At 54.8% G+C, this 24,786-nt stretch overlaps 2 protein-coding genes across 13 annotated transcripts in view; both read left to right on the top strand.

The window, feature by feature from the left end:
- MYO18A (myosin XVIIIA) overlaps positions 1 to 17,466 on the top strand; it is a 93,453-nt gene extending 75,987 nt beyond the window's left edge. For 4 of the 12 annotated variants that reach the window (XM_049701710.1, XM_049701711.1, XM_049701716.1 and 1 more), the window contains 9 exons: positions 815 to 931; positions 1,120 to 1,203; positions 1,646 to 1,783; positions 3,873 to 4,058; positions 4,445 to 4,584; positions 5,365 to 5,409; positions 8,814 to 8,936; positions 10,241 to 11,511; positions 16,073 to 16,213. In XM_049701710.1, coding sequence (XP_049557667.1) covers positions 815 to 931; positions 1,120 to 1,203; positions 1,646 to 1,783; positions 3,873 to 4,058; positions 4,445 to 4,584; positions 5,365 to 5,409; positions 8,814 to 8,936; positions 10,241 to 11,507 — 2,100 coding nt within the window. In that variant the 3' untranslated portion in view covers positions 11,508 to 11,511; positions 16,073 to 16,213. Of the gene's footprint in view, positions 1 to 347; positions 789 to 814; positions 932 to 1,119; positions 1,204 to 1,645; positions 1,784 to 3,872; positions 4,059 to 4,444; positions 4,585 to 5,364; positions 5,410 to 8,813; positions 8,937 to 10,240; positions 11,512 to 16,072 lie in introns of those variants that run through there. The other 8 variants (XM_049701719.1, XM_049701721.1, XM_049701713.1 and 5 more) reach the window with 5 other exon arrangements.
- A 147-nt stretch (positions 17,467 to 17,613) lies between these two features.
- SEZ6 (seizure related 6 homolog) overlaps positions 17,614 to 24,786 on the top strand; it is a 101,047-nt gene continuing 93,874 nt past the window's right edge. Inside the window, exons 1-2 of the mRNA XM_049701730.1 lie at positions 17,614 to 21,170; positions 23,271 to 23,409. The gene's annotated coding sequence lies outside the window, so the exon portion shown is untranslated. The remainder of the gene's footprint in view (positions 21,171 to 23,270; positions 23,410 to 24,786) is intronic.

The following is a 24,786-nucleotide window of genomic DNA, read 5'->3' as shown; positions in this document are numbered from 1 at the left end:
CTTGGCTCTGGGCTCCCTGGCCCCCCAGCCAGTCACCTGACTGCTGAGAGATGCCGGTCCCCTGGCTTGATTTATCCCCGTGACATTTATGCTCCTCAGCAGTTTTCAGGTGAGTAATTCAAATTCCTTAATTGTGTTAAAAAGGGCTGTTATAAAATTACCATTTTATTTAAATCCGAGTTAATAAATTTCTTGGCGGAGTCTTCCGCAGCTCCCCACGTCCCGGTAACAAGATGGATGGGGCAGAGAAGGAGCCAGCGCAGTCATTTTGGTTTGGAATTACAGGCTAATAGATTCATTCATTTCCTGAAGCTGCTGTTGGCTGTCTCTTCTCCTCCCCCCGCCAGGAGTGGACTTGGCTGTGGGCGCTGGATGGCCAGGGAGCAGGCAGTCCCAGGAGAAACATGCCAGGAGAGTTTCACAGATTTGAGGGGTCCTTCCTTGGGGCCTGAAGGGGGCAGAGTGCGCACAGGTTAGGGCCTGAACGCTAGTGCTAGGATGATGGGTCGTTGGTTCTGGACAGACCTTTTCTGCCTTCTCATTAGCCTCCAAAGAGCTGTCAGAAAGCAGCTGTCATTTAGCCCAGGGTCTGCCTGAGCTGCAGAGACAGCCCTTTTCCCTCAGCTCCCTGGCCCACAGCAGGACAGGCAGTTCCCTGAGCATCATTGGTCCTGGAACCTCCTCCAGCGGGTGGACCTGGCCCTATCATCACCCCGTCCCATTGGAGGAGGCCTAGGGAGGTTCAGTCTTTCCACCAAGGGCCATCAGGCAGGCCAGGCCTGATGCTCTCTGATCTGTCTTCGCCTCTGTCCAGCTGGAGGAGCAGCTGAGCCGCCTTCAGCGTGAGAAGAATGAGATGCAGAGCCGGCTGGAGGAGGATCAGGAGGACATGAATGAGCTGATGAAGAAGCACAAGGCAGCCGTGGCTCAGGTACCCTGCCCAGGAGTGCCCCACCGCACCCTGCAGAAGCACCGTCCCCTGGTCCTCCTCTAGGTCCCTGGCACAGCCTCTTCTTCGGGGGGGTCATGGTGCCTGTGTGCCCTGGCCTCAGTGAGGGGTGGGGTGGGATGGATTTGGTGCTCATGGGGGATCCTGCTTCGCACCCTCTCCTTTCCCAGGCCTCCCGGGATCTGGCTCAGATGAATGATCTCCAGGCTCAGCTAGAAGAAGCCAACAAAGAGAAGCAAGAGCTACAGGAGAAGGTGGGGACCAGGGTCTCCCTTGGCAGAGAGAGGGTGCCAGGGTCACTGTGTGGGGGACCAACTCCCAAGCTCACAGGCGAGCACGTGCTTCTCTCTGCCGTCAGTCAGCGTCAGCAAGCGCAGAGGCCTAGGCTTGCAGCCGTGTCGCCATAGCAGACGGCTTCAGCTGCCTCATTTCACATTTCTATGCCCTCTCTGGTCCTTAGCTTTCTCTTTTCTCTCCAAAGGGCAAAATCTGTGCCCGCGCAGGGCCAGGTGGGGAATGCCCCTGGCTCGGGGCCCCATCCTTCCACCTCCCTGTGCATCCCTCCCTCCCTCCCTCCCTCAGCCTTCTAGTCACCATGGTGATCTTGCTGGGGGGTAGGGAGAGAGAGAACCTGCCCCTTCCCTTTCCAGGCTCAGTTCTTTCTTCTCTTCCTGCCCCCCCACCCCCACCCCGCAGCTACAAGCCCTCCAGAGCCAAGTGGAGTTCCTGGAGCAGTCCATGGTGGACAGGTCCCTGGTGAGCAGGCAGGAAGCTAAGATCCGGGAGCTGGAGACACGCCTGGAGTTCGAAAGGACCCAAGTGAAGCGGCTAGAGGTGGGTGCACACTTCCCCGTCCAGTCCTCAGCAGGCAGGGCTGAGCGGCCCCAGCGGCTGGAGCCACGCATGCTCAGCAGGGCCCGGCAGGCCCGCAGCCACTCTGCTCCACGGAGGCCTCTGCCAAGCTGCCGGGCCAGCTGACGGGGCGGGTGCCTTCTCCCCCGCTCGCCAGGCCTGCTCTCTGGGCACCGCGGAGCCGGCCCGCTTTACATTCTGACCCTGTGCTTGCCTTCTGCCAAGGGACCAGAGCAGCTTAGCTTTTCATCTTCATGTTTTCCTCCACCGTGCACTCCCCCCCCGCCGGTCCCCTCCCTCGCTCTCGGGCAGGGTCGTAAATATGCAGCGGGTGGCGCCACTTCTGCAAGGGCTGGAGTCTGTCCTCTCGCCTCTCCGCTCGCTCTTTCTCTCCCTCCCGTTTTTTATTCCCTTTTTTCCTCAGTTCTTCCCATGCTTGCATTCTCTGCCTTTTCTCCTTCCCTCTTCATTTTCCTCCATTTTGGCCCCATTTTTTCTTCTCCCTCTGTTTATTTTCTCCCCAGTCTCATTCCCTTTCTTACCCTGACCTATTTCTTCCTTTCTCCCCATCCCATTTGTCCTCTCCCTCTACTTTTCACCCTCTTCCCTTCGACCCTTCTCCTTTTTCTGTTCCCCTCCATCTTCCCTTTCCACCCCTCCTTCCTCCCAACTGTAATCTCCAACCTCCGCATTTAATCCTTTCGGTTCCACTCTCCTGAAGCCAGCATGCTCTGGCCCCTCCCTCTCCAGCAGAGCAGGTAGGAAGAAAGAGGCCAGCAGAATGACCTCTCCGGGTTTACACCCCTCTCATCCTATTTTAAGTTCTCCTCCTGCATCCCAAGCATGTAGACATCTGTCTGAGCACTGACAGGCCTTCATGAGAAGTATGTTCATGGTGTGGGTGCTGAGGGACATCCCTGCCACCTCCCCATTAACCCCTGAGTCAGTGGAGCAGGAGAGAGGGTGGGGATGGAAATAGGTGACTATGGAGCTGGCAGTGGGCCTCGGAGGGCATTAGTACCCTTGACCTTCGAAGAAAATATGGCTGGACCTCCCAGGACAGGGTCACAGTCCTCCGGCGAGCTAGAGAGAGTGAAGGAGACTTAGTAATAGTCCACGTTCTGCCTTGGTAATATTTTGATCCACGTTTTACACACAGGAAGGGTTAAGTAGGTTGCCTAAGGCCCCGAAGCTATCAAGGGGCAGAGGAGGCCACTGGTCTGGTGGATGTAAAATAGGACAGACCTGCTGCACTTGCCTCCTTTTCTCGTGGGCCCCAGTCCCTCTCCTCAACTCTCTCATTTTCCCTTCTGCTCAGAAAGGCAGTACCGTGGTTCAGATGCACAGAATGTTAAACACATACAGCCCTTAGAGATGCAGCCTTATTTTAGAGACACAGAGGCTGGGGGCTGAGAGTGGCGACCCCACGGCCAGTCAGTGGTAGAACCATGGACTAGGACCAGAAGCAGCATTCTTCCCTCACGCTCTGCCCCAATCTCCGGGGCTTTTTTTGCTCAGCGTCCTGTGGCGCAGAAGGGAAAAATGTGTTCACGTTTCGGGGGAAAGAGAGATTCATCAGGCTTAGAGGAATGGCTTTGTGTTTGGCATGTGACGACTGCTGAGTCCCCTCCTCATCCAGAATTCTCAGTAAAGCCATTTACTTCTGAGCACAGGCCCTAGCTTTTGGAGCTTCTGGGTTTAGGGTCTCTGAGGGAAACCCTGCTGCCCGTGGAGGCCCCGCACACGGCATCAGTGTGGACAGGCCCAGACTCTAGCCAGAGCTCTCCTCCGACCTAGGTGGTGATAATGATGATAATAGCACTTTTCATCTTCCAGAGCCCCTTCACATGCATTACTTTATTCGGGCCTTAAAAGACCCCTGGGGAATAGGTGTCATTCTCCCTTTTTCACAGAAGGACAAAGGACATCGCCTCCGAGGGCTTTCGTGGCTTGCCCACCTAGCCAGCGAGTGGGGCAGCCGGAGCTGGACCCGGGCCTCCTGACTCTGGAGCTCTGCCACACCCCGCTCTCTGCCTGGCTGATGGGTCCCTCTTCCCACCTCCCTGTCCAGAACCTGGCCGGCCGGCTCAAGGAGAACATGGAGAAGCTGACTGAGGAACGGGATCAGCGCACGGCGGCTGAGAACCGGGAGAAGGAGCAGAACAAGCGGCTACAGCGGCAGCTCCGGGACACCAAGGAGGAGATGGGCGAGCTTGCCAGAAAGGAGGCTGAGGCGAGCCGCAAGAAGCATGAACTGGTAATGCCCCCTGCCCACGAGGCCTGAGGCTGGCGGCCCTCTGAGAAGCTGCTGAGCACACACCTCACCCGTGGGCTTGTGGAGGTGGGCTGCAAAGAAAGCATGGTTTAATTCTAAACCAGAATTAGAGGGAAGAGAACATGTCAAGAACACAGTCCACAAAGCCTCAGAGCAGGCCAGGGGCCAAGGGTGGTACCGGAGTCTCCGTCAGGCAAGGCCAGGCCTCAACAGCCCAGCAACCGCAGAGCAGAGAAAGCTCTGCAGGTTCTCAGCGGCACCCACGTCGCTGCTGCCTGGCCCAGGGAGACTGGAAGCCGGCCGTTTCTGGGGCAGCTGGGTGAGAGACTAGCCCTCCTGTGGACTGGACTGCCCCCTCTCCCTCCTAGGAGATGGATCTGGAGAGTCTGGAAGCTGCTAACCAGAGCCTGCAGGCTGATCTGAAACTGGCGTTCAAGCGCATCGGGGACCTGCAGGCCGCCATTGAGGACGAGATGGAGAGTGATGAGAACGAGGACCTCATCAACAGGTGAGGGGCCTCTATGGCAACCGTGGCCGGCTCGGAGGCCCTCTTGACTGCCTCCAGACCAGGTAGAACAGCTGCAGTCTGGGTCTCCCCACCACTGAGCCTCCAGCCCACCCTCCCCTCATTGCCAGACCCCAGCATGGACCCTGTCCTGCAGCAGCTGAGGGCTGGACAGCTGCTGCCCGGGTGAGACCCCCCCTCCCGCCCCTTCTTCCTGTCCTTCTCCCCAGGCCTCCCAGGGACCTGGCTCTCCAGCTCTGCCCGTTCAAGATGAGTTATTCCCCCGTTTAGCTGCATTTCTGATGGCACCTGCCCCACTCTGGGGAGAGCAGAGATTTAAGGGCCCTGGTGCCTAGTTACCGTGCCAGAGCTTTTCTCACATAAGACCCACCCAGGGAATGGTTTAGCAAAGAGATTTGTAGTCTTAGGCCGAGGAGGAAGTCCCAAGGCAGGCAGACTGGCAGTGGGGGTGGGGTCAGACCCTGGAGAAGCTCCCAAGGCTGCCCTGAGCAGACCCCCCAGACTTGCCCCCATCCCACCTGAAGGCCGAGGCCCCATCCTGCTCCTGGGATGCCCGGGGAGCCTGCTCCTTTAGGGCAGGGGAGTGGTGCCCCAGGTGGCCTGGACCTCCCTCTGAGGACAGCACTGTCCCACCTCCTGGTCTCAGCCAGCCAGAGCCTTGTCTTGCTGAGGAAGGAGGGGTCCTCGTCTGAGGGGTCCACCTTGGTTGACTTTTCTGTGCTCTTCCGGCCCCCTTGCCCACCATTTTCTTTCTGTTTCCAGTTTGCAGGACATGGTGACAAAGTATCAGAAAAGAAAGAATAAACCGTGAGGACTGGAGCGCACGCGCTCTCTGCCTCTCCTCGCGTGGTGTCTAACCTCCCCCTAACCCTGGGCTCCCGCCCTGCTGCATGTCGCATGTGGACACACAGCCTCCTCTCCTCCTCTGAGCTAGTCCCTCATGCTAACACGGCTCACTCTGTCCCAAGGGAGGCAAGGGGGCAGGCCACGCCCTGTATCAGGCGAGGGGGCAGGCCGCGCCCTGTAGAGCGCAGGCAACAAGGGTGCACTCCACCTGGAAGGCTCACTGGCCCCCACATCCTTGGTCGGCAGGATGGGGGCTCTGTCAGAAAGGAGAGCTCATGGGCTTCCCTGGTGGCGCAGTGGTTGGGAGTCTGCCTGCCGATGCAGGGGACACGGGTTCGTGCCCCGGTCCGGGAAGATCCCACATGCTGTGGAGCGGCTGGGCCTGTGAGCCATGGCCTCTGAGCCTGCGCGTCCGGAGCCTGTGCTCCGCAGCGGGAGAGGCCACAACAGTGAGAGTCCCGCGTACAGCAAAAAAAAGAAAAAAAAAAAAAGGAGAGCTCAGCCTCATTGGGTGGTACCCACAGCCTGCCTTCATAAGCCTCCGCCTCTGCCCCATCAGAAACCAAGTGTAGCCGCTTCCCGGCCTCTTTCTCTGGGGAAAAGTCTGTTTGGGCTGGATTTCTCCCCTTCCTTGGGCTCCTTTGGAGCCTGAGCTGCCTGAAAGAAGTGGGTATGTTTCATTTTGAAAGGTCCGCCACCTTCTTTTGGCAGACAAGGGTAGAAGGTGAGGGGCGTCTAACAGTTACTTGTTGGGAGAAAGCATCCAGGCAGGGGAAGGGAACACAGCCAGATGTGTTTACTTTACTCTCCGCAGGCACCTTGGGCAGAAGGAGGCCCCAAGGCATTTGTGCTGCTGTCAGTCAGGTGGCGGGAAGCCCAGTAAATCCACCCCCTGTCCGTTTCCTTCTTTCTGGGTGGGAGCTGGGCAGCTGGGGCAGATGTGCGGGCCCTCAGGCAGATCGGGGTGATCCTCCTTCAGGTCCGACAGGGCTGGTCTTTGGAGGTGGTTGTTCTAGCACCGCTTTGGGTTTCCTCCCCCACTCTCCCTTGCCTGGCAGGCCTCCTCCCCTGGCCAGGATGGGCTGGCGGCAGCGCAAAGGACTCCGTGAGAGCTAATGATAAATGTAATAGTGTGTAACAGTGACAGAGGGCCGCTGGAGCCCGGTTGTCACACGCAGTTAATATCCCCTGCCGTTCTGTCTCCGTTTGTTTGTTCCCCCGGGATTCAGCTCCCAGTTAACTAATAGCACATGAGCCTGGACATAAATTGTATTTGACGCGAGGTTTAATTCCGACCATTTAAAATTTCAACTGCCCCCCGAGCCTGCCTGCCCCTGGAGTTTGTTTACGGGCCTGATTATTTAAGGAAAAGAATCCAAACATCCTCTATAGGATTGAAACTAAAGGAAAGGCAAGGGCGGGCAGGCCAGCTTCTCAACCCATTCGCTGCTCTGAATGTCAGGAGGCAAATTCATATTCTGGGCCCATGACTGTCTGTCCCCTGTGTGTTCCAGCCCTGCCATCCTTGGGCTGGAGGAGCTTCGAGGACTGACAAAATGCGCATTTCAGATCATATTCTAAACCACTGCACACGCGCACACACACACCAGCGTGCACTCATGCAGGCACACAGGGCCTGCAGTCCTAGCCGGGTTCCTGCTGACGGCAGAGGGGGTCTTTTCCTCAGCAGCTCTGGGCCCCTGCTCCAAGTTATTGAGCGAGTGTGCTAAGGCAGCCAGAAAAATAATGTTTCGATTTACTTAGAGATACGGTTGTTGTTGCCATAACCCTAATGAAAGCAGTAAACAGCACAGTATTAAGGGAGATTTATACAGAAACGCTTTTAACATGTAGACATAGATTTTGCAATGCATACAGCACCTCCTTTCTAATGACAATCAGTATGGTTATGAACGGCGGTGATAAATTACAGGCTTTGAAGCTAGAGAAGGAGGTTTTTTGCACGGGTGTATAAGTCAGGTGGTATTGGCGTTCCACAGGGCCTGTGCACCATAGTAAATCTGCCAGGCTCGAACAGGCACAGGGCTTGCATTAGCCGTTTCGGGGCTGTCTGCTAAACTCCCGTTTAACCGGGGCATCAGCCAGCCTGGTCTTTGTTATAATTCTGTATTTGACGGAAGCCCATAAAATATGCTTCTTTATTCCCCTCCCCACGAGTCATGCTGTCTCACCCCCAGAACAGAGTCTGGTGGCTTCTTCTGTGTGTGTGTGTGTGTGTGTGTGTGTATGTGCATACACACCCGCACGCACGTGCGCGCACGCGTGCACACCTGTGTGGCTGTTTATTCAAGAACATAAATCAGGAATGGGGCTGCTCCTGTTGACACAGATGAAAGGAAATTTATATCAAGGAGCAATCCTAGCATATCCATAGCAGGGAACGTGGTGAGCAGACATCTTGCAGAATTCTAGAAGCAGTCTCACTCAGGAGCTATATCTCCAAGCCCCTGCTGCTGTGCGAGGAGGTCACCGTGATTCCAGCATCAGAATTTGACTCCTTTGGGCTTTCTTGCAAGTCGAGAGGGCTCAGGCCAGCTTGGCCAGAAAAAAGCCCTGGGGGAGCAAGAGCTGGAGGCTTCCTGAGGGTGGAAGAGGAGACTGGGAGAGACAGAGCCCTTGTCTGGGATTTCTGGGCCCCACTGGATCTCCAGGTGCAGCTTGAATCTCTTACGAACCCCTCGGGAAATGCTGCGGTCCCTGCCTTGTCCTTTCTGTTTCTTAAGGGCCAAGGGGAGTCGCAGGATGGGTCTGCGATATGGCCTATAGTGCCCAAGTTGGCACTGCATCAGCTCAGGAGACTCCGGGTTCAAGCTCGCTTGAAGTCATAACGAAGCCCTTCTATTCTCTGTTCCATCACCAGCAGCCCAGCTCTTGCAGCAAAGGCATGGAAAGTGGCAGCAGCTGTATCCACATTTTTGGGAACAGGCAGCCAAGAACAGCAGAATAGGCCTCAGGGAGGAGCTGAAGGGCCCAGGACTCCTCTTTTTAACCAAAAGCCATTTAGCTGTAATCGATGAAGGGACGGTCTCCCTGTCGTTCTCGCTGGATTGGTTGGCTGCACAGCAGCCTGTCACAGAAAGTGGGGTGGAGGTGCCTCCGTGCTCCCCAGGGTCTCCTCGGTGGCTGTCACACAATGTGGCCTGCTGAGCGGGGCAGGGCCCTTGTGGATGGTGCGCTCCTCCGTCTAACTTCTCTTGTTCTCTCTGACTCACTGATGCGCATGCCGCCCTGCATCCCACCCCCACCCAAGACAAACTTGCTTTGCCACTTTGGTGCTGCCTCCTGGGCCACCAGGTGATCACCTCTTCCCAGCCTTGCCTACCTTTCTGCTCCTCATCCCACAGCGAGGGGGACTCAGATGTGGACTCAGAGCTGGAGGACCGGGTCGACGGGGTCAAGTCATGGTTGTCCAAAAACAAGGGGCCTTCCAAGGCGGCTTCCGATGATGGCAGCTTGAAGAGTTCTAGGTGAGCGTGTGGCCTTAGGTGGGAGGAAAGGCCACCTCGTGCCCCAGGGATGGATGAGCAGCGCCTTGATCCCAAAGAGGGTGGGCCTCACGCCACCTGCGTCTCTCTCTTGCCTGGTATGTGCGTGAGGGGCCCAGGCCTGCCCCTGGCACATGGGATGAGCACAGGAGGCCTGGTTTCTTCTTAGTCAGGGTCTGCGGCACCCTTAATTTTCCGAGGTAATGTTTTCCTACCGGGCTTCAGGGCTTTGGTTTGGTGTAGGTTTAACTTCATCCCCACTTACTCATTCAACAGATGTTGAACGAACTACCTGATGGTTTGGGCCCTTGGAATCAAGACTGAAATGGGGCGCAGGGGGGACTCTGGATCCCACACCCTGGACAAGGCCAGTCCGGGCTGGCTGTGGACCTCTGAGGTCTTAGTAGGAATAGCAGCAGAAAAGGCCCCAGTTCCCCTGACTTCCCTGTCACAGCTACAGACACATTTCTGTCTTTCTCTGCCCATTCTCTTCTTCTTCTGGTCTCTTCACTCACCCTCCACCATGCTTTCTGCTAACACCCATCCACTGGGGGAACTTGCTCCCCTCTTTTCCAGCCCAGTCACAGTCTTCTGATCACACAGGCAGCTAGCTACCCCTGAAATCCAGGTCTCCAATTCCCATCCCTCACCTACGGGCCAGCCGGGGTCCTCTGCTCCCACCCCTCCCGTGGCCACTTCCCTGCTGACTCCGCCCTCCCAATTCAGAGCCGTCCTGATCCCCCAGGGCTCGCCTTTCCACCTCCTCCCAGAGAGCACTGGGTGAGCTGGGTAGAAAAAGTAATCCCTCTCCTTCTCCAGCTCCCCTGAGGCCCCTTCCCAAGTCCAGCCCCTCACCGCAAGCACCCAGCGGCCCCCTCTAATTGGTTTAATTTACTCGGCCAAACAACATTTTGTTATTGCAGATAATGCCACCTTCCCCGCCCCACTGCCGTTCACCAGGGCCCGGCACCAGGCTCCAGGTAGTTGACAATGAAATAAATTGAACTAAACGTTTGCGAGGGGAAAAAGTGATGAAACAGAACAATAGTCTAATTTACATGACATTCTCCATGAAGCTATTTTCACTGACGCAAATTATTTTGCTTCATTTCCTCCGACGCTCTCACGGCCACTTTGCCAGGGCTGCTGCCAAGTTCTCCTCCCTTCTCCCTCCCCCGGTGTCTTTATTCTCTATGTTTAATGCTTGTTTCTCTCTCTCATTCTCTCTCTGCTGCTGCTAATCCACTCCTGGTTCTCTCCTCCCTGGCCTCACCCCCGCACAGCAGAGCTGCCCTCAACACCCTGGGGAAGGAGGGCAAGGGGGTGGAGGAGAGGCCGGCCTCTGTGCTGAGCTCCCTGAGCTATCGGAAGCGGCTCACCCTGAAGGACTCCATCGGGGGCACTGGGGATGAGGATTCGCTCTTCACCACCCTGAGCGAGCGGCCAGCCTCCCCCGAGAGGCCCCCCCGGAAGGCCCGCGGGGGCCCCAGGGAGGAGCCGGGCCTGGGCAGGAAGTCCGAGGAGCCTGAGGAATGTGGCTCCGTCTTCTCCGGGGTCAGGGGCTGCTCTAGCCGGGGGCTGGAGAAGCCGTGGGGCTCAGACTTTGACCGGGCCTCGGCCATCTCTGCGGCCGTCAGCCGGGCCTCCTCGGCCACACAGCGTGGCTCCGGCGAGGATGGGGCCTGCTCCTCCATGAGCTTCTCGCTGTCAGGCTCCCCCGGTTCCCGCCGCAGCACCTCGAGGCTCGACAGCCTGTCAAGGACCCTCAGCCCTTCCTTGGGCCGGGCCTCAGCCCTCAGCCGGGAGAGCCCCGATTCCCACCTGTCCCTGGGCCGGAGCTGCCTGGACGATTGGGACGATGGAGCCAGTGTGGCCTTGAGTGAGGCCCGCTCACAGTATAGCTACCCATCCCTGGCCCGCAGTCTGTCGGTGCCACCCCAGCCCCGCATCTCCGCCTCCGCCACGGATGAGTCTCTCGACTCCAGTGTCCGCCCCATCAGCCGTCACTCCTACCTAGACCCAGACCTGGAGGCTGCCATCCATGAGGTCTTGAGCTACAAGCCCGTCCCGTTCCACCGGAGCAGCCTGGAGCCTGACTCTGAGGAGGATGACCGGAAGAGCATCCAAAGTACCCGGAGCGCCCAACTGGACGCCCCGGCACGAGCCACCAGCATCCGCCGCTCAGCCTCTGCTGCGGACGTCTCTCGGTCCCGCAGCAGCCGGAAGAGCCGGAGCAAGAGAACGAGCAGCTCCAGCTCCAGCTCCGAAGATTCCTCGGAGCACAGGCGGCGGAAGAAGGGGAGCTCTCGAAAAAGCAAGAAGAAGTCCAAATCGAGAAGGAAGAGAACAGAGACGGAGTCTGAGTCCTCCTCATCGACATCCAGTGGCTCCACTGTCTCAGGCCACAGCCGCTCGAGCGTGAAGAAGGGCCCGGCTGCGGAGGACAAGGAGGCTGGGCAGGCGCGCCGACAGTCTCGGAAGGAGGAGAAGAAGCGCAAGAAAGAGGTGGACAGCCTGATGATGCGGTACCTGTACCGTCCCGAGAGCGACTAGTGCAGTAGGTGGCACCTGGCGTGGAGTGCAGAGCATGGTGTGTGCCGCTTGGTGTGAACTAACGTCCCACCCGCCACCACCCAGGCCCCTTCCTGCATTCCTCGCGGGCAGGCCTGGCCTCGGAGAGCCTCCTGGCTACCTCAGAGAGCGGGGGCCAGCTGAGCTGATTAGTCATTCTGAGCCCTGAGCCCAATCAGCTGAACTCGCTGGTGATGTCCGTCACCTCTCCGACTTATCAAGTCCTAACCCTGGGCCAGGGACCACCCCCCACCCCACCCCCCGCCAGATACGTGCCATATTTTATTCACTTAATCCTCACACTAACCCCACAACAAATGTCTGATTAGCCCCATTTTATAGAACAAGAAGCTGAGGTTCAGGGAGGTTAAGTTATTTGCCAAGGTTACATAGCTGGTAAGTGATGTTGCCACGATCTGAATGGAGTCTATTCAGCTTGCCCTCAACTACTCCTCCATACGACCCAAGGCAGAGCACATGGGCAAAATGTTTCCTCTGTGTGCCTGGCAGCACCCGTATGGAACTTCCGTCCATGACCCTGACATGCTGGGCCCAGGAAAGGGCTCTAGCTGACCCCCGGGCGTGGGTTGGTACATCACTGGCCATCAGCTGTTAAGGGGCCTTTTGCTCAGCTCTCCCCCACCTGCAATGTCACCCTCCTCTCTGGCATGCGTCTCAAGCCTAAGAGTGCAAGGCTTACAGGGCTGCAGCGCCCACATCACCGCACCCTGCAGCAGACCTGGAGATGCCTGACTCGCTCCCCACCCCCCTACCCGAAGCCCACACATGAGCGTCACCTCATCTCAGCTCATCTTGTAAAGTTTTAATGAATAGAAATTAGCAGCTGCTGAGTGACAGCCCCCTCCTGGCTCTCCTGCCTCCCCCAGCCTTCTCCCTGTGGGAGGGAGATCTAGCTGTTAGGCCCTTTATGCCCACACCCCCACTTGGAAGAAAGGCGAAGACTGACTCACAGGAATACTATTGTTGCCAGTTTCCCTGGTGGGCGGTGACATTTGGATCACCCTGGTTATGTGAAGTTGTTTTTGGCATGGTACCCTCCCAGGGCAAGCTTGCTGCTTCTCAGGAGGTATGACCCCAGAGCGCAGGCCCCTGGGGCACGGGCAATGTTTCCTAGATGCATGAACTAACACACACACCTGTCGCGTACTAGTGGGCCTCTTGTGCAGTGGAGCAGCTGCCCAAGCACACTGTCAGCTTGGGCAGGGTTCTACCAAAAGGGACCAGTTTTGTTTTAAGGAATGGAGCCCATGGAAGTGAATGTTACCTGCAGCTATTTGGAGATGGTGATGGGATGGGATTGGGGGGATGGTATGGGGGAGGTGGAACTTGAACCCAGACCAGGCTCATGGCCAACTCAGATTCTGTGGGCCCTGAGCGGCTCAGAAACCAAGCCCTTGGGCTTACCCCTGCTCTGTCACTCCCTCCACGTGGCAGATGGTTGCAGGATGCTCTGGGAAGAGTAGGGAGCATCTCAATTGCGCCAGGGAGCTGTTGTCAGTACACAGTGAGAAAAGGCAGGGGTCATAATATTGTGTCTACCATCTCAGCCCTTCCTTCCGCAGCCCTGCTGAGTGCCCTGCTCCCCTAGCACGGGAAGTCAGCTGATGGGCCATGGGAGGAGGTTTGGAAAGCAGAGAGGGCCAGGCCCTTCTGAGCACGGTACCAGTACCTGAAGAGGGAGACGTGGGCCTAGGCAGGCCATCCCACACCGACCAGCAACTGGTGGATTTCAGACCCCAGTGACTCAGCCCGTCATCACCCTTGACCCAGCAAGAACAAGAACACAGAAAGCCTGTTTCTTCCCTCAGCCACCAGCACAGTTCTTGTCCACCAGGAAAACAGGAGTAGTCCTGAAACCCTACACACTGCCACCTCCAGCAAGGATTGGATTCACTGCGGCCAGAGTGGGCACCAAGCCAGAAGCTAGCCACCCAGTACAGAGCTGGCAGAGAAGGTCCAGGGGAGGGAGGACCTAGTTGGACTCCGCGTGAACTGGCTTGGGGTGAATAAACTGCCAAGAGTGGGGGCAGTTTAACTTCCCACCCGGTGATGGGGCTCTGCAAGCATGCAGAACACTGAAAGCATCCGTAGCAAAGGCAAGGGGAGGGGGCTGCTCGCCCAGTGGGAATTAGCTTATGCACCAAATCGTTTGTGACCGTGTTGAGCAGGAGACGCTGGCTTGTGAGGAGGAAAGCTTTTGAAACAATGTGGTTAAAATGTTCACATTGCAGCCCTGACTCTTGCCCCCGGGAAGGGGGCCAGCTGCCTGCTGTTGACTCTCTGACAGCTGTGCCTGTAGAAGCCGCAAAGGAAGCTGGCTAAAGAGCACCCAGGGTGGGAGCAGGGGTGTCTCGTGGCTGCACAGAGCAGGGGAGAAAGGCCTGGCGTTTAGCGCTCCCGGCTGCCTCTGCCACTGCACCCAGCATCTGGACGGAACAGTGTTGAAACCCAGCTGTCGTTCATCCAGGTGTCTGCCTGGCCGGCACAGGAATATGGAAGTGGGGTCTGCAGCTCCGCTCTGAGGAGAGGTGGGAGGATGGAAAGGAGCACCCCATTTGCATCTGGGTCCCAGCCCTGGCACCTACCTCACCACCCCCTCTCCCCACAAAATAACCCCACTGTCTTTCCACAGAGCCATTCCTCCCTTTGCCCAACAGCAGACCTTAGCATTGGGTGCCCAGAAGTTCTGTCTAAAAAAATGAAAATAAAATCAGGCTCCCGCTAATTCACAATTCAAACAATCCAAAAGCTAAAATAACCCCAGTTTTTTCTATGTTGCACAGTCATCATTGAGCTTTATAATTCTGTCCCTGAGACGTCCCAGAGTCCTTAAGTGCCTTTGGCCCATCGAAGTAAAACTCATTTATGTTCAGACTAGTTTATATTAAATGTGTTCTGTGCTATTCTGATTCCTTTAAAAATGGTAATTCGTTCATGAGAAATACGATAACTATTAACCACACTGCCCCATTCCTAAACCGTTTTGCATAATTGAACAAGCTCTTCTATCAGACTGTTCCATCTCCCCAGGGAGAGAGAAAGAGAGACCTGTCTTTACACACCCCCTGGGCTCTCGCCCAGGCCAGTGGGGAGAATGCAGGTTTCATCTGGTTTTCGCCTCAGGTCAGCGGTCTGGCAGCAAGGTGGAGTCATCAAAAGGCTTTGAGGTCTAAGGTCCCAGGTTCAGATTTACACACAGGCTGTGTGACCTTGGGCAAGGTGCTTCGTCTCTTTGAACCAGCTTCCTCATGCCATTTCATGTGGTGAAGAATAAGATAGCACATCCAGAGTGCCTAAGACAGTGTCTCACATTACAGGAAATACTCAGTGATGAAATCCTTTCTTCAACACAGTTGGAAAAGCTGAGCATGTGGTTCTTTCTTGCAGAACGCTGTGTCCTCCTCTTTTGGTTTGGAGATAGAAGAACTTTGAAAGCGCTAGTAAACAAGGGCCTTCCTCAGATTCTTAAATCAGAATTGTAGACAGTGGGATCACAGGATTCCTGTTTATCCTAGCAGAAGCTCTCTAGGATCTGGAAGCAGGGCTGTGTTCCTGAGATCACTGGGCAGGGAGGGGCCCATTGAGTACAGGGCACTGGTAGGGGTGGAGCCACCCCGGGCTGCATTTTCTCCAACATTGCTGAAATTACAGTGCACTTGGACTGGCAGAGGCAGTGGAGGTGGGAGGGGCAGGGGAAGGCTGCTCTAAGACTTTGGAAAAGAAAGAAAAGAGAAGGTGACTAGAGGTGGAAATGAGATCCCATCCATGCTCAACGCCATGAGTCTGCTCCATCCAGGGAGTAATGCTTCTTCATATCTTGGTCAGGGGAGAGCGAGAGGCTCCCACTGGCCTGATGAAAGCCTTGGGGTTGGATTATGGTACCAAGAAAGGGATGACTGTGCCACCCTGAAACAGAGGTCTTAACCAGCTCCTACATCCTGAGTCTCTATTCCTTGTGAGTAGATGATATCATAGTCAAGGGCAGAAACTCTCACCGGCCTTAGGAAAACCTAATCAGGAAGAAGGGTTATGATCTGGGAGTATTCAATGGGGAAAGCCCGTCCTTCTTAGAAGGAATCTTTTTGGGAGGAACTTTAGTAAGACAGGTTGTAGTCGTGTAATCACCAGACCTGCAGTCTCCAAGTCGATGCAGTCCATGGACTGCCTGTATCAGAATCTTCTGGGGAGGGAGTTGAAAATGCAGAATTCCTGGGTTCCACCCAAGAGCTAGCAAATCAAAACTTCTCAGGGGAAGAACCCGGGGATCTTGCAGCCAATTCTTATGCACATTCAAGTTCGAGACCCACTGCTCTTCAGCATTGCTTTCCTCGGAGTTGTAAAAGGTTTCAGAGTCAAAACAATGTGCTCCTTTCTCTTACTACTCTGAGTATCTTCTGGGGAAGCTAGGGAAGTCTTCTACTTCTCAATTTGTGACAGGGTTTGGGGGGCCTCCCCAGGACCAAAGGCTTTGGTGCGGAAGGTAAAGAGCATCCTTCCTCTGTGACCTCATTCCTCTCTCCCTGCAGCCCCACCAGCTACTGGAAGTCCCTTGCCCCTGACCGGTCAGATGATGAGCACGACCCTCTCGACAGCACCTCCAGGCCCCGATACTCCCACAACTATCTGAGTGACAGCGACACAGAGGCCAAGCAGACAGAGACCAACGCATAGCCCAGGGGAGTGGTGTGCACCCCTCCCACCCACGGGCTACTGCTGCCACGGCACCTCTCCCGGGAAATGGCGGGGCACGGGTCTCCCCCACCTGACTGCTGATCTGCATGGGAAACACCCGACCCTCTTCGGTCAGGGGGCTTCCCAGGCTGTGGGTACCTGACGTTTCCACGTGGAAGAGGTGGAGGGAAGAGCAGTTCTGAAAAGAGAACTTTCTGCTCCTGCCTTGGGCCACCGTGGATGGCAAGTGGCTTGGCACTGCATAGAGCCGGCAAGTTGACCTCCATCTCAGCCCCCTCCCCCCGCTCAGGGACGGTGGACAGATTGCCTACTGGGACATTCTCGGGTTGCTGGGTCCATGGGGAGGAGTTTGGGGTGGGAACAGCAATTCCTTCCCCATGACTTGGGGGAGGGCTTTCTCTTCTCAGTGCCTGCTGTCTTACTACTTTTTAATTTAAATGCCCAACCTCTCCATCACAGCTGCATCCCTGAGAGGGGGAGGGGGCTGTGGTGGCAGCTGGCCCGCCTCCCCGCACCGGGAATGACTAGGGGAACCTCAGCTTCATCTTTACTCTTAAGAGAGCAGTCCTTTCTCTCTGCAGCTGGAGAGACCCGTGAGCAGAGCTGGGCCCAGGTTCTTAAGAGTCCGTGTGGGGAGGGGCTCTCAGGTGCTTCTGGGTTCGAGCTGAGCAGGCCTACACAGACGGGGGTGCATCTGTACCAGCCAGAACTTCTAGCCCCTACCCTTCTTTGTCTCATCAGTGTGTTAAGTGCAATGACCCATTGAAGAGTAAACCCATTCCACCTAATGCCAATTCAGGGCTTATCCAAGCGCTGCCTCCCTCCCCCTCTGTCCGAGTTGCCTGGATCACAAGCTCAGCTTGAGAGGGAAGGCCTTGGGTTGAGGGCTTGTGGTCAGAAAAACTGAAGATGGAAGCTTTGGTCGGTACTGGTGTGTATTAGATGCGAGTCCTCACCCTGTGTCCTAAGCCTGAGTCATTTTTCTTCTTCCAGTCGCCCTGCCCACACACACTTATCCCAGACATGACAACATGCAGACTGACAGTCCCAGCTCCCACCCTAAAGATCATCCCACCAACACCACCAGACGGGGGCCCAAGGGCAGTGCCTGGTGCCGCTCCCATCTGCTGTCTCCCCTTCTCTCCTGCAATTGGTTTGTACTCATTGGGCTGTGCTCTCTTCCCCTGCTTACCTGATGTATGGAAATAAATGTCCTTCTTCTCCTGGCTCTGCCAATTTTCCTGCCTGTTCCTTCAGGCTCAGGTAAAGGCCAGGGGTGGTCACAGGGGAGCAGAGTGAGGACCCTGGTGGGGACCTGGGGGAATCACCCTCATCCCTGACCTGCTCCCACATCAGACCAATGCTGCTCAGAGAGCTTGGCAGGTCCTCTGGAGCAGGCGGAGGCAGTGGATGAGAGGGCTGGTCAAGGAAGACACAAACCCCACCTTTTATTTTAAGAGCCCGTGGATTGTAATTCAGGTTGGCAGAGCCGTCCAGGCCTTGGCCTACCCTGGCCTCCACTTGGGAATGTTGAGGTCCCTCTGATTGTTAAATCTTGCCAATTACAGAGATCCTATCTTCTCTCTCTCTCTCTCTCTCTTTTTAAGTTTAGTCATCCCAAAGATGACTTTCTGATCAACACTTGGCAGAACTCTCTCTGTCCTCCAACCCCATTGGCCACGGGGCAACTTGAATAGGCTGGGCGTGCCGGCTTCTCCACGCTGCTCAGTCTCCGCCTTCATGCCCCAGTCCACACGTGGTTCCCTCACTGACAGCTAAGAGGCAGTGGGCAAGAAACAAATGACTCCCTCCTCCTCCTCCTCTACCTTCTGTAATGTGACCAGTTATGATCCCTGCGTGCATGAAGTATTTACAGCTGGCCGATCAGGCTCCTCTGGTTTGGACAGGTAGGCAAGAAAGGGGATCACACAGGCCTGATGCTGACGCTCTGGTGATGTCACCCACCCAGAAAGGGGCAAGAAAGGGAAAGAGGGGGAAATGTCATCCCCAAAATGAATGGGAGAGAAGTGTGAAGTGGCTGCACCTTGAACAAAAGAAGCTGCCCCCAAGGTGGAATAGAGAAGGCAGTCAAAGTGAAGTCACTTTTTTTTTAAACTGCTGGCTCCTCATGTTCAGTTCTGTCACTCACATCTTTTACTCCTGCTTTCAGATAGCTCGGTGCACTTTTTTCCTCCCAGGAACTGGTGTGACAAAAGTCCCTGCTACCTACAGACAAGATCCCAACTCTGCTCACCCACACTGACTCAGGCCTTTGGTTAATTATTGATAGAAAGTCCCAGCATCAACCTCTAATAGCCTTCCCTGGGGCGGAGGGCTTTGCTCAAGTCGGAAAATATGTGTTATTCATCTGCTCATTCACTCAACACTCAAATATTTCATAACTGCCGCTATGGTCTAGGCACTGTTCTAAGTGCTGGGGATGGGTGAGGTCCCTTCCTTCAAGAAGCGGATATTCTAGTGGAGGAGTTAAACACAAAAAATATGTGTGTCTGACCTCCTAATATGTGCAAGCTTTGGGTGAGTAGAAAGGAGTACATCATAGTGTTTGTCCTCCAGGGGCTCATGTGTTAGGGTTAGGGCAGATCCCTTTGGAAATAATTACATGAGACATAAAAGGACAAAGAAGTTGCTTTGGGCAAGTTATGAGGGGAGACACTCTCACTGAGAGAGGGTGGGGAGGGACTGGGAAGGCTTCTAAAAGGGGCCAGTATTTTGAGCTGGGGCTTGAAGAAAGGATAGCACTTCCACAGGTAGATATTGCTGGGATAGGTGTGCTGGGAAGAAAGGAGAACTTGTGCAAAGGCCCTGAGGCTGGGAAATAGAGGTGGTGGCAGGGAACTCCACAGGCTGTCTGGGGATGCTGGACATCACCTCACATGACCAACACTTCTCCAAGCTTCAGCAAAAGGCCTTCGGCCAGCATTCTGGGCTCCAGGCTGGGAGGAAGGCAATTCCCTCTGCACAAACTCCTCAGGGAAGTCCAGGGACCTGCAAGGCCATCAGAGCCCATCTTCGTTTGGGGTATGCCTTCAGAGCTCTATAAGCTCCTGCCCTCACCTGTTCACTCATGGTCGCTCTGGTCCCTAAAATGTAAGTGATTCCCACAAAACAGGCAGCAAATCTGTCCCTGTGCCAGGCTCAAAGCCGCCTCGCTAGATTTTCCTCTCTAATCTCAGACCCTCAGGATTGCTCTGAATCCTGGATAAGAGGCATTGGGAGGGGGGGACCCTGTGAGGCTCCGCATGGTGCCCAGTCTGTGCCCAGAGACGACAGCAGCACATGGTGACTCCCGAACTACCTCCTTTTGTCCTGTGTCCTCTTGGCAGATGATCCCAGTTGCCCTTCCCCCATGCCCCACCCCCATGCCTGGTGGCACAGACACTTAGCAATTTGCTCCTTAATTGTCCCCCAGCTAGGCTGCGCAGATGCTGCTCTTTAATCTCTCCTGATAAATGAATCGCGCCTCTCCTTTAATCATATGTTCATATCCAAGCCAATTTGAATCCATTTGGCAGGGAGTGTGTTGCAAGAGATGCCATGACTGCTGCTTCTCCCCACCCAGGGCCCTGGAGCCAGCACGTCTGCTGTCCTCACCCTCAGCAAAGAGCCCAGGAGGCCCATCCAGGCGAAGGATCTCCTACCTGAGTGATGGGGACTTTTCAAAGTCAATCATTCACTCCTGTCCTCCAAGCAGGCCCGTGTGGGACTGGAGGGAGATGGATTCCCAAAGGCCTCAGAAGTGGGAGGGACAGGGTGAGTCCACAGCCTTCCTTGGTCATTGAAGAAAGGGCCCCATTATCACCCCTGGGAGAAAGTGCTGCCTTAAATCTAACCCTAATCCTTTCTGTTCCCCTTTCATTTCCTCTGAGCTGGTTCTCAGGGAAGCTGCGACACTTTTTACATAGCAACGTATTCCAGACCAGTCTATGATCATTTGTACTTGCCTGCTACTGCTACTGGCTGCCACCCCCAACGCCTTTCATCTTTCCCCAGGAAGTCTTCTTTTCTAAATCCTCCAGCCTGGTGGGCAGTCCAGGACATGCTTGGTAATGTACCAAGTTCTGCCACGTTTGGGGCTGCTGCTTCTTTCACCTACCGAGTGGTGTCCCCCGACCCTAGTGGAAGCAAAACAAAATCAGACGAATAAAACCTGCTAAACTGAGCGCTTCTGCCGCTAGCACTGAGACCTTGGAGAAGAGCCTTGACCGCTTGGGCCTCACTTTCCCCATCTGTAAAACAAGGTGGAATTGCTGGCAAGAATCTTTTGGATCCTAGGTTCGGACAGAGCCCCTCAATGCTGCCAACAGAACCTCTCACCCCCACCTTTTTATCACCCTTGGTGAGGAGCCGGAGGGGACCGATGGGTGGCGCAAGTGGGGCCGGGAGAAGACAGACGTCTTCTCCCAGCGCGAGGGCTGTCTGGGCTTGGTTCCGTCCAGCAGCCCCATGCGCCTCCGCGTCCTCTTCATTTCCTTTCCTTTTTCCGGGCTGGTTCTGCCTGGCCAGGCAAGCGCCCTCCGGTTCACTGGGAACCCGGGCGTATTAGCATATTCATATCTCATTTGCATGACCTCGGCCTCCGGAGCACGGAACCTCTGGCTCCGCCTCCGTCTGGAGGTTCCCCGCCCCGTCCCCCACCCGCCCCCGCGCTCTACCCGGAAGCCATGCCTCTTAAAAGGTCCTTGAGCCTGTGACAGGACCGAGCCCGTCGGCGTTGCCCTTGAAGGATTCCAGAAGCATAAGGACAGGTCTCCTCGCGCAGCAACCCGACGATACTGTTCCCCGCCCTTTTAAGGGCTACTGGAAGCCCTCAGCAGGAGCTGAAGCTGTGTAGCAACTGGGGCTGAGGGGCCTGCCCGGCCTGTCAGTAGTGACCCAGAGGATGAGGAGGACAAAATCAATATGACCATGGTGAGCACCTACTTATGTCCCCAGTGCTTATACACTTTGCCTACATCTCATTTAACCTTTATCACAACTCAGTGAAGTATCATTGTCCCCGTGAGGAAACAGGCCCAGAGAGGTGACATCCGGCCTAGCAGGGTCCTCAGCTTGGTTCCAGCAACTGGCCAGGCATCTTTGAGCTACTCTGGCCTTGTCAGAGGGTGAAGGGGGAGGCGAGAAGGCCAAGAATTGCTGTCATGATCCTCATCTCAAATCACTGTGTGCCTGGTATTCACCAAGGCCTGCCCTTAGGAAGGAAGCACTTCTTGACAATTTGGGGGGGGGGGAATGTCAACCTCACGTTTGTGTTGCTCCTTAACAATTCTCAGAGCATCCCCCATACATGATCACATTTGTGTTTCAACAACGGTGCCAACAATATGAATAACAGTTCCACATGGCCTGGAATGCGTATTTTAGGCTCTATTCACCTCAATCTAATTTCATTACAGTACAATGGAACAATCCAGACCATTCTCTGGGATCTGATCTGGGAGGAGTGATTTCCAGAGCAGTAGCCATTTTGAAGTTAACAAGGATGCTAGATTTATTTAGAAGGAATTTTACAGAGAACTTGAATCTTCTGTAGCGTCAGCCCCAGTGATGGGTCATGTACATGAGGGAGATTCCGAAAAGGATGTGTGCTTTGCAATTGAAGTCAGTGACATAAATCTCCCAGCGGAATACTTAAATGCGTGGATAGAATTTGCTTTAGATATCAAAAGTCAGCTATGACAGTATGGAAAAAAAAAAAAACAACCTCAAAAAGGATATTAAGTTTTGACACCATCCAGGCAAATTATATTTGCGGTGGTTTAAGAGTCAAAGAGTTTCCACATTTTAATAAATTTTTATATGTTTTGTGCCACATCTACGATCTGACTAGATTAGAAAAAGAAGCAAAAGGATTTGCGGAAGAAAGGACACTAGGGAATTTGAAAGTGGAGAATTAAAAAAAAAAAAAAATCCTGGTACGGGAATACAGCCAATAGCTTCAGAAATTTTACCTCTTTGAAAGACAGGTCAACAACTGGTGACGAGGCAAATATGAAACTGTACATGATGAAATAGGCCTCGTGGCTTATATTTAATCCTGGGGACTGGCGTCAGTTACAGGTTGGCACCCTTGCTTAAGGGCTGCTTCTGGCCCCCACAGGAATAGTGTCCTCTGGAGAGCAAGGGAGATTGACCCTAGTGAGTGGCACTGCCCTGGAAGGTTCTGCACTAGAAGCACAGGTCCATGGCCTGCTTTTGAGGGTCCAGGAGCTCATCTGTGGGGGCTTGTCTTTCCAGTGAACCGCATACTGAGCCACTGGACAGGATTTAAGAGGAGAAAAGGAGCTTCCACTCCCAGGCACTGGCAAAATAAGCCTAGAGAACCAACTCGAAAGTGAGGCAGTCTTAAGCTCTTTGAATGGGTTCTTAAGGGAACATGTACACATGACAAAAGTACATGTGAAAACAGATAAATAGATAAACGTTAGATGAGACTGCTGAAAAATAGAAATAGCTTTGTTTGGGGGTGTGGGATTCTAGATGAAGTATCTGTGCTTGTAATAAAGTTTTCATACAATTTTTCTTTTAAGTCAGTACAGATGTGTATCTGTGTCAAACACCAAAGAAGGCCCCCAATTGTCATATTAGTGTGACTATAAGAGTAGCGTCTTTCCCAGCATTGCATATATAGAAATAGTAGCCCTGGGCGGGGAGGGGTAAACCATGTGGCAAAGCTGCTTAGAAACTGCTTAGATCCCTTGCTCAGGGAAAGCCATTCTTAAAGCAGCAGGCGTCTCTTGGCATGGCTGAGAATGGAAGCTGGAAGAGGAACAGATTGGAGGGTGGAACTTGAACAGGGTATTTAGGGGAGAGGAGCAGTGGGGGAGGGGGAGATAAGAGCATCCAGACATGGCCTCCCATGCAGCCTGGAGCCCTGCAGGTGACAGGTTTAGGCAAGGAGACTCGTGTTGATGAAGGGACCGGTGGTGGAGTGGGGTGAGGAGAAGCTGAGAGTCAAGAAGGTCATTTAGGATATTTGTGTTATGGTTATATACTTTTTTTTTTTTTAAGATCTGTAAGGGTGGACATGACCCAATGGCCAGACTGTGCCTAGCTAATGGATTCCTGCTTCTCATACCTGACTCCGTCTAAGAAGGTTTAGCCCCTTAAGGAAAAAGTATTTTCGCTGTTTCAGAGAGTCAACTGACCGGTGAGTTCTCTGAGAAAATGAGAAGGTATTGATTTTAGAAGGGGAGGACTAGGGGTTCAGACCTCGCATAAGGTCTGGGAGGAGTAAGTCTCCTGGGGCCTGGAGGTGATCTTCATCTCCCTCCCCGCCCCCACTCCTTGCTCCCCAGTAGAAATCAGCTACAAATCTCAGCTTGTTGGGAACAGATGGCCTTGGCTGACGAATAAGCCACCACAGGCTGCTCCACCTGTTCTCGGGTTGGAATAATCAGCTCGAGACAAACATCGGCGCTGAAATAACTCATGGCAGCGGGTGATACGCAGGCACAGATTCCAAAAATCTCTTCAATAGACCCCCTCCAACTCTCTCCCCTGCCCAGCCCCTAGAGGCCATCAGGGGAAGGTAATGGAGCGGAGAAGAGAGAGCGAGCCCCAAGCTGAGCGCGATGGTGGAGCTGGTGGTTGCTCCGGTGGAGGTGGGGTGGGGGCGGGGCTGAGTTATGGGGGCGGGGCTGAGTTCGGAGGGGAGGGGCGGGGCGCGGTGGGGGAGGGAATACCTTGCACCTCGGCAGGGCGGGAAGTTATTTCTCAAGAGCATGTGGAGAACGTGGGAATGGTTGATCCGTGTCAGGGACAAGTGTGAGGAGATCCAATCTGTCGGTGAGAGTAGAAAACTGAGAATTTGGGATTCTTGTGAATGTGTTCGTTAAAGAAGTGATATGCAAATGAGATCAAGCTACCCGCGAATCTCTCAGCAGCTCAGACAGCTCTGCCGGCAGCCGCCGGGGGTGGCTGCCTGGGTGCCCGTACTTCTGTGGACTGGTGTTCAGCCTCCCCTCACGTCCTTGATGAAGTCTGCTGGGCTAATGTTCCCTGACAGAGGCAGAAGAGCCCGTCGGGAGGGTGACAGCGCTGGGAAGCAGTGGTGACGGCTTGCGGGGGGGAGGGGGTGTTGCCGGCTGAGATGGGGGCCTGGCTCCTGTGGAGTCAGTCGAGAGAGGGCAGGGATTGAGAGAGAAGAGACAGGCTGATTGCTTGCTCTGGGTGCCGCAGGCAGGCGGCTCCCCTTGGTCCAGCCTCCTGGCCTGGTGCATAGAGCCTGAGTCCCCAGAGGCTGTGCTGGGGTGGGGGAGGAAGCCTGAAGGGCTCTTTGGACACCCCCAGTGCATCTCTGACTGCCAGCTCTGGTTCCTCACAAGTGGTCCCTGTGACTCTGCCTGAAGCCTAGGGCGTTGGAGGACAGGGCTCTCACCTATCGTTTAGGGTCCCACAAACCTGGTCTCCTTAAAGTCGGTTGTGCCCACAGAGGTGCCATGGTGGCCCATTTCCAGCTGAATGCCTGGCTCTGGGGTTCTCACCTTGCTGTATATTAGAAACACTCAAGGAACTGTTTTTGTTT

The sequence above is a fragment of the Orcinus orca genome, chromosome 19, assembly GCF_937001465.1.
Source record: "Orcinus orca chromosome 19, mOrcOrc1.1, whole genome shotgun sequence".
Classification (NCBI taxonomy): domain Eukaryota; kingdom Metazoa; phylum Chordata; class Mammalia; order Artiodactyla; family Delphinidae; genus Orcinus; species Orcinus orca.
Note: the sequence above shows the minus strand (reverse complement) of the source record. Positions and strands in the feature narration are given on the sequence as shown.